The sequence below is a fragment of the Carcharodon carcharias genome, chromosome 31 (genome assembly GCF_017639515.1).
Source record: "Carcharodon carcharias isolate sCarCar2 chromosome 31, sCarCar2.pri, whole genome shotgun sequence".
In the NCBI taxonomy this organism is placed as follows: Eukaryota; Metazoa; Chordata; class Chondrichthyes; order Lamniformes; family Lamnidae; genus Carcharodon; species Carcharodon carcharias.
In genome coordinates, this window is record NC_054497.1 from 27225036 (window position 1) to 27238747 (window position 13712).

General features: G+C 41.4%; 1 protein-coding gene across 2 annotated transcripts in view; it reads left to right on the forward strand.

Annotated features, from left to right (window-relative positions):
- The window catches only part of LOC121271541 (ankyrin repeat and fibronectin type-III domain-containing protein 1-like), a 320638-nt gene that overhangs the window by 283106 nt on the left and 23820 nt on the right, over positions 1-13712 (forward strand). For both annotated transcript variants that reach the window (XM_041177527.1, XM_041177528.1), the window contains exons 10-12: positions 875-974; positions 3561-3693; positions 5668-5787. In XM_041177527.1, the coding sequence (XP_041033461.1) occupies positions 875-974; positions 3561-3693; positions 5668-5787 (353 nt within the window). The remainder of the gene's footprint in view (positions 1-874; positions 975-3560; positions 3694-5667; positions 5788-13712) is intronic.

The window sequence follows — 13712 nt, forward strand, 5'->3', positions numbered from 1 at the left end:
GTATAGATGTATTTAAGAGGAAGTTATATATATCCGTGTGGAGAAAGGAATAGAAGGGTACATTGGTGGGAGTGAGTTAGAATAACGTGGGAGGAGACTGGTGTGGGACATAAACACTGACATAGACCATTTTTGCAGGATGTTCTATTTCTATGCTTTACGTTCTAGATAATTGGTGGTGAAAAGTAGGGGAAGTAAAACAAAATTAACTTTTTCAAAGTGGTGCTGCACCTTACAATCAGTGTTTTCTTTCCACCTGCCTCCACATCCCTCACACACCCAGCACAGAGATTCATTATAGGACTGGGCTTAGACCAGGCGGCTGATTGTTTGTCTGCTGTGATGTCCAATTACATCTGATTTTAATTGAGAGTAATCCCTACCTCCTCCAGTCCTGTTCCCAACCAGATATACTTCCTTAATAATATAAGCAAAATACCGCAGATGCTGGAAACCTGAAATAAAAACAGAGAGCGCTGGAAATACGCAACAGATCTGGCAGCACCTGTGGTGAGAGAAACAGACTTAATGTTTTGAGTTAAATATGACTCTTCTTCAGAACTAAAGGGAAGTAGAAATATGATAGGTTTTATGCTGTTGAAAGGGTCAGGGGGAGGAAGAACCAAAGGCAAGGTCTGGGATTGGTTAGAGGGTAGGAGAGATTAAATAAGATGTCATGGAAGAAAAGGCAGAGTAATGGTTATAGTAAAGAAATAAAGAATTGGCCCAGAGTGAGTGTTAATAGCAGAATAATGAACAGATGCACTTCCAGCTCCTATTTGAAGGATATGGCCCAACTGTGGGCCGTGTTTGACCACGTTGCATAAGTCTTGACAATAAAGCTGCTGACAAACTGCCCCATGATCTTTTCCAGAAACATGCACAGTTCACACACCCAGCAAGAAGCTCTCGGTCTCCCGCAGCCTCAAGTACCTCTTCCAAAACACAAGCAAGTTTGTCAAGACCCTGCAGAGGTGAGTGTGGCCGCTGAACCCAACCGCACCACAACTGATGCACAGTTTTCAACAGTTTCCATTCGGGAGATCATCAGGGAGCAAGACAAGGAATTGGATGAATGGGGTGAGGAGTTTGAGGAGGTGGTGGTTGGGGGTGGGGAGGGGCAACAGGAGGCGGGGGCTTGAGGCTTCAGGTAAATACGTGTGATGAGACAAGTCTTTTAGGTACCAAACGCAGTCAATTCTAAAAAGAAAGTAATCAATAGGAATAGAACAAGGGCATTTTTTCCTCACGCAGAGTATCACTAATTACTTTCAGGGGTTTTGCTGTCAGTGTGAACTGGATTGAGGTCCATTGGAACTCATTTCACAGCCAGCAGAGAGAGAAAAGAGTTTTTCACCCAATTGGTCTGGAATGGATTAAAAACGAGGCCCCAGAGATAAATGTGGAAATTTTAACCTTAACTGACAGGATCAGGGACAATGCTGGTTTCCTCTCCTTAAATGGAGAGAAATATTTGATGGGATGTAAAACCGAGTTCCCCGTGGTTTCCCACCAGATGAAATAAATTAAAATGGCCCCTTAGCGTTCAGTCATTGAGTATCTTCAATTTGGGGCCGATTGGTTTTTGGACACTAGGGAAATCAGGGGATATGGGGATTGGGCGGGAAAGTGTATTTGAGGTACAAGATCAGTCATGATCAAATTAAATGGATAAGCAGGTTTGAAGGACAGAATGGCCAATTCCTGCTTTTATTTCTTATGTACTTACATTCTAAAGACATTCTGGGGAAGACACTGGAATAGCACCGTTTTCACTACACAGGCACTCAATGGGACAAGCATCACTGTGGAACACTAGTCTCCCTCATGAAGCCTGCTTGACAAGCATACAGGCAAAACTACAGCAAAATCAACTTCTCCCCAGCTAGGTCCTGTTTTCTCAACTCTCAAATGGCCAACGCTCCAGGGAAGGACAAAGAAAATGCTTCAAAAACACTCTGAGGCTCTCCTTGAAGTGTGGCAGCATTGATGTTAATAGCTGGGAGGAGCTTGCTACCAATCGTTCAAAACAGCAACAACTTGTCCTGCATCACGCTTTGAGTCACAACGTCTTAATGATGAGGCAGAATAGCAGCAGAGAAGGAGATATAAAGAAGCAAATCCTCCACTCTGGATCCCACTAGCTCGTGGGACACCCTGCCCCCTGTGCCCAAAGATCTGCAGATTGAAAGTCGGCCTGTTCAGTCATATGAAAACCTATGGCAGAAACTCAACCCTGAGTAGATGTCATCCTCGAATTGAGGGACAGCCAATGACAGACTTCTGGGGGCCCACAGGCCATTCTTCATTGATATCAATGAATGGCCCAGAGAGCTGTCTACCCCCTTGTAGAATTGACATAAATCTGCATAGTGCCACCAGGAGCGACGCTATGTGAATGAATTTCTCTTCCTGTCCCCGTGCCACTATCCAGCACTACCTCAGCAAATTTGACCTCCTAATTTCTTTATGGATTATGGTAGAGATTTTAAACATGTTACCTGTTGCAGATCAGCCGCCTGTTATAGAAACCAAACAATTTTATTTCCATTGATGTCTGTCAGAAAGTAAATGGGACAGTTTCTGTAACAGACTTCCAATTCACATTAAGTGGCTAGTTGAAAACCTGCCCTTGTCTCAGGGATTGAAGCTGGAACCTTGAGTCTGTGTCACTGAGTTACTCACTGGATCATCTCACTGGGGGTGTAATTGGAGACCATAGTAAACAGGGGGCAGGAACGGGTAAGGATCCAGGCATACCCAGTATTGGGCTTCTTTTAAATCAGACCCACTGCCTGCAGTGTGTCTCCCTGGCAGCTGGCCTATGAAGAAGATGTAACTTTCACGTGGCATACAGCGATCCTCGGGGGTAGCTGGTGGGGGTTGGGGGGGCGGGGTGCGGCAGGGGTAATTGAGAGGCGAGCTGGGGGAAAGAATGGGTAAGACAATCAGGGGTTGAGCGATCGGGAGAAACAGAGGGAGATGGGGAAACGGGGAAATTGGGAGGGAGTCAATGAAGAGGGAAGAGGCTGGAGAGGGAGGGGACAACCATGAGGGAGAAATGAAGAAAGAGAGGCTGGTGATTGAGGGAGAGGAGCAATCAGGAGGAAGAGGACAATGCCATGAGGGGGTCCATGACTGTTATAAATTTGGGAGGGATACTCCTGTCTTCCTGCTCATCCTGTCTCACCATCCAGGTAAGTATTACTTTTCTGTTGGGGCTTTCAGTCCCTTTAAGACTGTTTAACACAACCCAATTTCTGAAAGGGGGCTAACAACAGGCCTAGAACAAAAAGCTTGACGTCTTCTTCAATAGTGAGTCCTCAACTGCGTGTGAACAAACCTCCTGCCAAATTAGTGCTTTGCCACCTATTTTACATCATAAGATGGATGTGACAGCAGTAACTTCTTAGGTCACTCAGTCAAAGCGGGTTCAACCTTATTTTTCAAATCTCAGGACAACAGTCCATCTGTGTTGCTCAGGGAGGTTTTCTGGCTCTGATGTGGTATTGCTAACTGGCAAAGACCTAGTTTTTAACACTGTGTTTTTATTTGTTTAGGGGTGTGTATTTAGCTGCCATTTTTTTCTACAAGGAAAACATTCTGGTCACGAATGAGGATCAAATCCCCACCGTTGAGATTGACAGTTCCTGTTCTGGCTCCGACATGCAGGAACTCCTCTGGTTCTCGAAGGTATGAAGCTGCTGTTACTTAGTGAGAGCAAAAGACAGGGTCCGGCTCTCTTGTCAGTGCTCCACAATGCTGGAGGACTTTCATCAACACCTCTTGCAAACTGGCCCTTTGGACTTGGGTTGAGCACTTCCTATGTGTTTGTGAGATGTGGTTGCTGCTGGCAAGGCCAGCATTTATTGCCTATCCCTTGAGAGCAGTTAAGAGTCTTGAGTCACATGTAGGTCAGACCAGGTAAGGATGGCAGATTTCCTTCCCTAAAGGACATTAGTGAACCAGATGGGTTTTTACAATAATCAATTATCATTATGGACACTAGCTTTTAGTTATAGATTTTTTTAATTAATTGAATTTAAATGGAGTTGGGATTTGAGCTCATATCCCCAGAGCATTAGTGTGGCCTGCTGGATTACTAGTCCAGTGACATTACCACTATGCTACCATCTCTCCCCCTCGCCAGTGTATAAATGTATTACCTACACTCTAATTCTCAAGAAGCTGAACACTATCCAGAGCAAAGCACCCTACTTGATTGGCACCCCATCCACTACCTTCAACATTCACTCCCTCCACCACCGATGCGCAGTGGCAGCAGTGTGTACCACCTCATCTAGACTCGTTCAAAAGCACTTTACAAACTGGTGACATCCACCAAGAAGAACAAGGGCAGCAGACTCATGGGAACATCACCCTCTACAAGTTCCCCTCCAAGCCACACACCATCCTGACTTGGAAATATGTCGCCATTCCTTCACCGTCACTGTGTCAAAATCCTGGAACTCCCTCCCTAACAGCACTGTGGGTGTACCCACACCACATGGACTGCAGCGGTTCAAGAAGGCAGCTCACCACCACCTTCTCAAGGGCAATTAGGGATGGACTATAAATGCTGGCCCAGCCAGAGATGCTCGCATCCTGTCAAAGAATGAAAAAATTAAAACATTAATTAATCAATAGATAGTCAGGCTTAAAATTAATTATTAATTAATTGAAATCAAACCAAATCCATCCACAAATTATAATCTAGATCTCAAACAATTCATTTTGTTCCAGAAATAAATTACTGCTAACAATAAATCGAGATTTGAAATGGCATGTCCAGACTATAGAGTGTGGGAGGTGTGGGCAGTGAGACTGTCCATTTCTGTAGGAAATGTCTCTGTTCCGAGTCATGTCAGGTCAGAATTGTTTAACTGGAGCGTGAGTCAGAGACATTTCAACACATAAGGGAGGGGGAAGAATTTCTGGATAGTTTACTCCAGAATACAGTCACACCTCAAACAAAAACACAGGTACAGGAAGGTGGGGTGTGCCATGTAAAATGGGTGTTGTCGCAGCAACTTGGACTCCCTGAGTGAACTGTAACAGACCATCTAATGGTGGAAGGGAAGGCATGTACAAGAGGCCAGAATTGGAGAAGCACAAAGATCTCGGAGTTGTTGGGCTGGATGGATACAGCGTGACCATGGAGGGATTTAAACACACAGATAAAAATTTTAAAATTGAAGGGTTGGCAGGCCAGGAGCTAATGTAAGACAATGAACAAAGTGATGGCTACACAGGACATGGTGTGAGTTAGCAAACAGATAGCCGATAAAGATCCTGTGAAGCAGAGTTTTGGATGAGCTGAATTTCACAAGAGAGTAGGATTTGGGAGATTGTCCACGAGTGCATTAGAATAGTGGAATCTGAATTAGGGTTTCAGTAGCACATGGACTGGGGCTTGGCAGAGACAGGAGATGTTAGGGAATTCAGAGTTGCTGTTCTTGATGATTGAGAGTACATAAGGTCAGAAGCTCAGCTCAGGATCGAATAGGACACAGAGCTTGCTAATGGTCTGGTTCAGCCTCAGACAGTGGCCATGGACAAGAATGGAGTCAATGGCTAGGGAACAGAGATGTGGCAGGGACTGAAGACAATGACTGTGTTCTTCCCAATATTTAATTGGAGGATTTGTGTTGTGGCCTCTCTCTCCAGCTCTCCTGTATGTGGAAGGACATCCAGTGGCTGCAGCAGGGATTGAATTCTGCACTCTCCTCCTCCTCCTCAGTGCTACAGACCAGGCAGAAGATGTTATTAGCAGTGTCCCAACTCCAGGTATGAAGCTGTTTATTAAGAGTTGAGAACACCATCACCTCAGCTCCAAGATCTCAGATAAATATTATTAATTTTTCTGACTATTATATATATATATTATATATTGTGGAAAAGAGAACGTGTTGTCAAAGCTTTTCAGCTTGCACTCATCAGGACAAACGCAAGAATACCAAATTTCAAATGATTACAACAATTTATACTACAGGAGAACAGGTAGCTAATTGGTTGGCAAGTCGATCTGCTTAGCCAGGAGCTTGGGGAGCCCTGTAGTTCCCGGTTGCTTTTTCTATGGCAATGCCTCGGTCAATCAAAGTTGACTTGCCAACCAGTCAGTACCCTTTTTCTCCTGTGGTATAAATTGCTGTAATCATTTGGAATTCTTGAGTTTGTCCTGCTGAGTGAAAGACGAAAAGTTTTGGCAACATGTCTCTTTTCAGCAGTATCCAAGATATGTATACTTCTTAAATTAAAATATATATTTTTACCACATTAGTTGTTCACAGATTTTTGGGGCAGAATTTTCCCCCCGTCAGGGGGGAGGTTTAGGAGCGGGCACGTGGAGCCGTGCCTCCGATCGGTGACCCAATGGGGGGGGGCCGCCATTTTACATGGGCGGGCCAATTAAGGCCCACCCAGCATGACGTCCACCAGGAAGCGCTGTGCACTGTGAGTTCCCTCATCCGAGAGTGTGCTCTTTCGCACATGTGCACAAAACAGTGCACTCATCTCTCTGAGGCTAAGTGCTGCCTCAGGGAGATCGGCTTAACACTAAAAAATCTTGGAAATAGAAAAAAAAAATTTCCCTGACATGTCCCCTCATGTGACACTGTCACATGAGTTGGGACATGCCCATCACTTTCAAAGGCACTTTTATTACATTTTTAAAAACATGTATGAAACCTGATCCCACCCGTGGTCCCGTGGGGTCCACAATTTGAGCTAAAATTACGCAGTGAGTGGTTTGGATCTGGAATGCACTACCTGGGAGAGTGATGGACGCAGATTCAATCAGGGCTTTCAAAAGAGAATTGGATAAGCAGCTGTAATGAAAAATTGCAGGGCTATGGGGAAAAGAATCAGGAAAATGGGACTGAGTTCCACTTGCAGAGAGCTATCATGGACAAGTTGGGCCAAGTGGCCTTCTGTGCTATGGTTCCATGATTCCAATATAGGAGCATTTAAAAATGTACGGATTGATCAACTTCAAAAAGAATAGACTTGTTAAGAGAAAGTTGTGTCTGTGTTATGACACAGCAGTTGGTAAAGGCTCAGATGCTTAAATCCCTGAACAACTGTCATAACCTATATTTTCAATTGATATGTTTGAGATGCAGCTCTGAATTCAGAAATGAAACCACCAAGCCTCAAGAGGTTTTTTACATAAAATAAATTAAACATTTATTAATTTAACAAGAAATTAAGCATATACGCATGTCTACAAATTACTGCCTTGATAACTTTTAAGCAAATCCCCAAATTAATCATTCCCAGGTAAATCTTCACCAAGGTTAGAAAGATTTCAATACAGACACCGAGAAAAAAACGATCCAAACTCACGCTATCTCTTGTATCCCAGCAATACCCTTACAGACCCAGCACTGCAGGGGTACCACTATTTCCACAACAAGGCTAGAGCTGGTTCAGTTGCAGAGAGGTTTCTTTTCCAGTAGACTTCTGAACGTTCACTGGAAGCCCTTCCAGAATTGGTATCTGCCTTGAGATATCCAGAAAACTCACGCTAAATTCATTATTATTTTGTTATGAAAGTATAATCATTTTCCTAATATTATTGTGATTTATTGTAAAGACAGGTTAATAGTGGAGTTTCTCTGTGCGGATGTGTTTGCAGGGTATTTAATTGAATTGGAGGCAGTTGGTCTGGAGTTTTTGAGTTATCAAAAGAGAAGCTAGGTTTGAAATGCTAAATACCTAAACATGGCTGAAGTTTTAGAATGTGAGGTGTGAGGAACATTTGCGTTTTTAGATAAATTAGCTTAGTTTGAATTTCAAAGAGATGGTAAGATGTTACACCTAACCATAAAGCTAAGCCAAACAGTGTGTTTATTTTTTCCAAAGGTTACTGATAATATGAGTACTATGAAAGATTTATATTATGGGAAAAATAAAGTTACAAAGCCATATTTGAATTTAGTAGAAACATGTATAAAGGAGAATGGTTATGTGTAAGGGAGAAGGCATTCTAAGATCTAACAAGTGTGAAAAGTCTCCAGTCTCCATGCATCAAGTTGCTGAATACCAGAACCAAAGCTAAGAAAACTCACTATGATTATCACTGTCCAGGGTATTGTGTGCTTTGCCTGGGTCTGTAGAAATTTACTTTTTTTGTACTATTGCCTTAATGGAGGTGTAACTAGGAGTCAGATTAATTAGGAGAGTTAGGAGTTATTATAGTAGTAATTTGTAGACCTATGTATGCGCTTAAAATCTTTTCTCTCATTAATAAATATTTAATTTAGTTTTGTAAAAATCCTCTATGTCTTTTTTTACTACTGAATTCAAAGCATGCATCTCGAAATAAAATACAAATTGCAAAACAGTTGTGGCAGCTGTTTCAAGTTTCTCTCTGGGATTTGGACAGCTCGGCATCTACCATCTGCGGTGCTATAACAACTTGTAACTTTAGAGCAATACATATGAGTTTCTTAAACTCATTTCCTCAGCGGTCTGGCATCATTTCCAGCTAGACAGAGTTTTAGACGTTTTCTGTCTTCATTCTGTGGTATACACATACCAACTGAACTAAACTCTGCCTTTCTGTATCTCTGTCTCTCTCTGATTCCCTGTTGCTAGGCAACAGCACAGTTTTTTTTCTACTTTTTGTGTTTGTTTTAACTTCCCTAAACTGCTAACCCCTTGGTAACCCATCTCTTCACTTAAAGAGTCATAAAACCTCATTAAAATGCATATATACAAACAGAGCCCAGATAATTCCCAGCTCCATCTCACAAAAACTCTAAAATGAAATCAAATCCAGGTTTCACCTTTCTTAACACACGAATAAAAAAGTATAAATTAAAATTTAAGCTATGTCTTGTTCCTAACACCCACAAATACAAATATAACTTACTTAAAACTATATCTAGTTCCTGACAGTAGTTTGTAAATAGATGAGGCCCCAGCACTGATCCTTGCTGCACTCCGCTAGTCACAGCCAGAAAATGTCCCATTTATCCCTGCTCTCTGCTTCCTGTCCATTAATCGATCCTCCACCCATGCTAATATATTACCTCTATTATGACACAGCAGTTTGTAAAGGCTGAGTTATTTAAAATCCCAGAGGGAAACTTTAAACAACTGTCATAACCTATATTTTCAATTGGTATGTTTTGAGTTGCAGCTCTAAATTCAGGAATAAGACTACCAGTTCTCCAGAGGTTTTTATATCAAACCACACAAGACTTTTATTAATTTAGAACAAGTTAAATACACACACATGGCTACAAATTACTACTATCATAACTTTTAACAAATTCCCAAATTAATTTCCACTAAGGCAACAATAACTAATAGACTTAACCAGACAACAGGCAAAGCATTTTCACTTTACGAATTCAAAATGAGGTTTCTTTCAATTTGGTTCCTTTGCAGGAAGTTGTAGCTTACAAGCTTAGATCTTACGTGCCTCTGACCTGCACACACAAATTCCTCTCAGGTTATCCCCAACCTTCCCTTTTGAATGCAAATTCTCATTGTATCACCAGGCCCTTTGAACCCTACCTCATCTAACAATAAAACCCCTTTCATAGTACCAGTTTTATTCATAATATAAACCTTGCTTGGTGTCTCCTAGCTAGGTGCAAGATTTCATCCACACTCTTGAATGTCCTATTCAACAAAATGCAAATGTCCCCTCTACCTACTGTTTACATCTCAAAACTATTATACAGTAAAGCACCCAGACCAGTAGGCGTTAATCCAATTAACACCACATAGACAAGACATTAAAGCTCTATTTTTAAAAAATTCCAATAACATTATATACATTAACATCTCTTCCTGACACTTCCAACCTGAGCCCTTGACCTGTCTATACATTTTTGCAGCCTCTTTGTGTCGTCCTCAATAAGCTTGTCGGAAAAATCCAGGCATCCAGACGGTATAAGAGGAGATGTAAAAGCACCAAAAGAGAGTCAGCTAATGGACTGGAAAAAAGGAGATGGGGTTAATGGGCATTGGTTGGATTAGAGAAGGGTTGATGAAGTGTACCCAAGTATCAGTGCTGGACCCACTATTGTTCTCAGTATATATCGAAGGTTTAGACTCAGATATAGGGAGCACCACCTCAAAATTTACCAATGACATGAAAGTAGGTTTGGGAAACAGTCAGGAGGACTGTAATAGTGTTGAGGAAGAGACGGGTAGGTTAGTGCAATGGGCAGATTGGTGTCAGATACAAGTTAATACAGAGAAATGTGAAGCAATACATTTTCAGAGAAAAAACACAGATGTAGACTTAGTGGTATAGGGAGGTGCTGCAAGGTGTTGATAAACTAGAAGAGTTCAAATTTATTGACCTAGATTTCTTGGTCAGCAACAAAATGATGGTTCTTGCCACTTACCTCAAAGATCTAGTAATTGATGTGGTGTAGATTTTGCCTTCCCTAAACTTATGTTGGTTTTAACGTCAATTCAAGGAAATCTCTGGGCAGAATCTTATGGCCCTGTTTTGGCGGGGGTGGGGCTGTAAAATGCAGCGGGCCATTCAACAGTCCATTGACTTCGGCGGAACCACAAAATCCTGCTGGCATAAAATTCCGCCCTCTGTGTCCCGCAACGGTGATGTCATCAAGCAGGCAAAGCAACCAGTCACATTGGAGGATTCTAAGGTTCAGCAAACCAGGATGTAAAAAAATTACCCTTCCCTTTTAAATTATTTTACAGAGAGCAAAATAAAGGTTGAAACATACACATGGGATTATGAAATATTATAAACAAGCTGTAAAAAATATTTTTTCCTTTTAAAAATATGTTGGACAATAGGGGCACAGAGTAAAGAAGTAATCATGAATTTTTACAAAGCATTGCTTACACCACAGTAAGAGGTACAGCATTGTGAGAAGTTTTATTCAATATTATCCAAAAAAACCATTAAAACCATAGTGAACAGTGTTGACTTAGGAGCAGGGCAGAGCTGGGAAAATATAACCACAGGGAGAGATTTGAGATTCTGAGATCATTCCCAATAGAGCAGAGAAGAGAATGAGCAGGTTTAATCAAGTCTTTTTTTTAAAATCATGGAGAGTTTTGATAAATGTGAATAAGGGAATAAATGATTTCCTCTGGTTGGGGAGTCAGTGAGACATCACTACACACAGAGGGTTATGGGGGCATAGAATGCTTCGTCACAGAGAATGGTCAAAACAGAGACTATTGCATCTTTTAAAGGAAAATTCAATAATTGTTTAAAACACAGGGGCAGACAGGACTATGAGGAGGAAGCAGGGAAGTGGAATTAGATTTGGATTAGAGTAACAAAGGACCTGCATAGACACAATGGACTGAAGAACCTCCTTCTATGCTGTGAATCTCTACGATTCTGTTCCTAATTGAATGTACAACCTATAATCTGTCTGTTACAGTTTTCAGATTATCCTACCACTGAATTTGCTCAAATTACTAGCATGTAGTGCCACCAGGTGTCACCTAGTGGTACTGTAGCCATTTAAATTTTGGGATTACAGTCCATGTTGGTATTTTTCCATCCCCCAAGCAGGATCTTAATCCCGTGGCCAGGATTTTCCCCTCAGTGATTTGGGCGCAGGGCCCGCTCGCCAAGGGGAAATGACGTCGGGAGGAACCGCCGACATCATCCCGGTCCCTTTAAATATTCACGAAGGTGGGCAGACAGCGAAATCAGCTGTCTGCCCGCCGACCTGTCAATGGCCAATTAAGGCCATTGACAGGCTAATTAACCTTATTAAACACCCTGCCCGGCCAAGCTTAAGGCTGGCGGGCAGGCCAGGAGCCCCAGCGGGCTGCAGATTATTAATGAAACTTCATCCACTGGCGGGATGAAGTTTCTTGTCGGTTTTGTAAAAATGTAATAAATTTTATGTGTTTATTATTAACATGTCCCATCTTGTGTAACATTGTCACATGAGGGGGACATGTTAATAATTTTAATATTTATCTATTTTTAAAGTTTACTTACCTCTCACGAATCTCCCTGATACAGGACTTTGCACTTTTACAGATGGGGAATTCAATAGTAATAAGACCACCAAGTCTTATAGGTTTTTACAAAAATAGATTAAACATTTATTAATAGAAGAAATGACTTTAAATATATACATAGATCTACAAATTACTACTATGATAATTTCTAAATCTCCTAATTAATCAGACTCCCAGTTACACTTTCGTTAAGGCAACAGTAAAACACACAGATTTTAAAAGACCCAGGCAAAGAAACATGATACCCTGAACAAGTCAACTTCCAAGTGAGTTTTCTTAACTTCAGTGTTTTGAAGGCAGCATCTTATGGCATAGATGCTAAAGGCTTTTCACACACTTGTAAGATCTTAAAAATGCCTTCCCCTACACACAGTCTTTGATCCTTCTTTATACATATCTTCCTCTTTGAATGCAAATACCCATTGTTTCACTATTTCTTTGGACATTATCTCCCTGATAATAAAACCCTCTCATGGTACTAAGTTTTACCAGTAATCTTTGGGAAAAATAAACACACCATTTCTAAACTTCACCTGGCTAGGTGATTCTAGTCTGGTTTATTTCAAAATGCAAACGTTCCCTTCACACCTATGTTTCTAAAGTTCCCCATGTTTGTCTAATTAACATTTCAAACCTAATCTCTCTTCTTAGATCAAAGCACCCAGGCTAGCTGCCTCTATTTCAATTAAATCTCACACACACATAGATACACTCCACTATTACTCTATTTTACAATAAATTTCAATAACATTATGAGAATTATTAAATCTTCTTGACAACAATCCTCTAGATAGATAATTAACCATAGAGATAAAAGCAAAGAACTGCGGAAGCTGGAAATCCAAAATAAAAACAGAAATACCTGGAAAAACTCAATAGGTCTGGCAGCATCGGCGGAGAAGAGCACAGTTGATGTTTCGAGTCCTCATGACCCTTCAAGAGAACGGTTCTGCTGAAGGGTCATGAGGACTCAAAACGTCAACTGTGCTCTTCTCCGCCGATGCTGCCAGATCTACTGAGTTTTTCCAGGTATTTCTGTTTCTGTTTTTGTTTTAGATACTTAACCATAGTCATCTCTTTCTGTTGGAAAGCAACAATTGGTTATTTATAGCTGGAGAGTATAGCTGTGTAAGTGTGGGGCAAGGTAAATCTGCACGAGCTACTACAGCCAGTATAGGGATTGAACCAGTCCACCAAATCCTTGCTATCTAGACAACTGAGCTAACATCCCTCGGTCAAAAAATATTTTTCCTGTCCTCAGTCTTAAGTCACTTACATTCAACCTTATTTCAACATCCCCTAATTCTAGACCTCTCAACCAGTATGGCCTTATCCATTTGAGATGCAGCTTTTAATGTCTGGTTAATTTTAGTTACTTTTTGCCCCCAAATCCCTCTCCTTTTCCACATCATCCAGGCTTCCATCATCCAAAATATAATTATTATTACTTTATTGTAACACCTCATTACATTGAACTCAATTTTCCATTTTTTTTTACTCATACATTTTTATTAACAACCGCTGGCAGCCTCCTTTGTTCCTCAGAATGATTTATGTGCCTCCAATTTTAGTATTGTGTGTGTACCTCAGAGAGGTTTTGTGGTGCAGTAGGTAGTGTCCCTGCCTTTGAGCCAGAAGCCCCAGGACTTGATGGCCAAGGAAGGTGTGTACATAACGCAGCCAAACAGGTTGAGTATCAACCTGCAAATCCTTCCAACACCCACCAATGG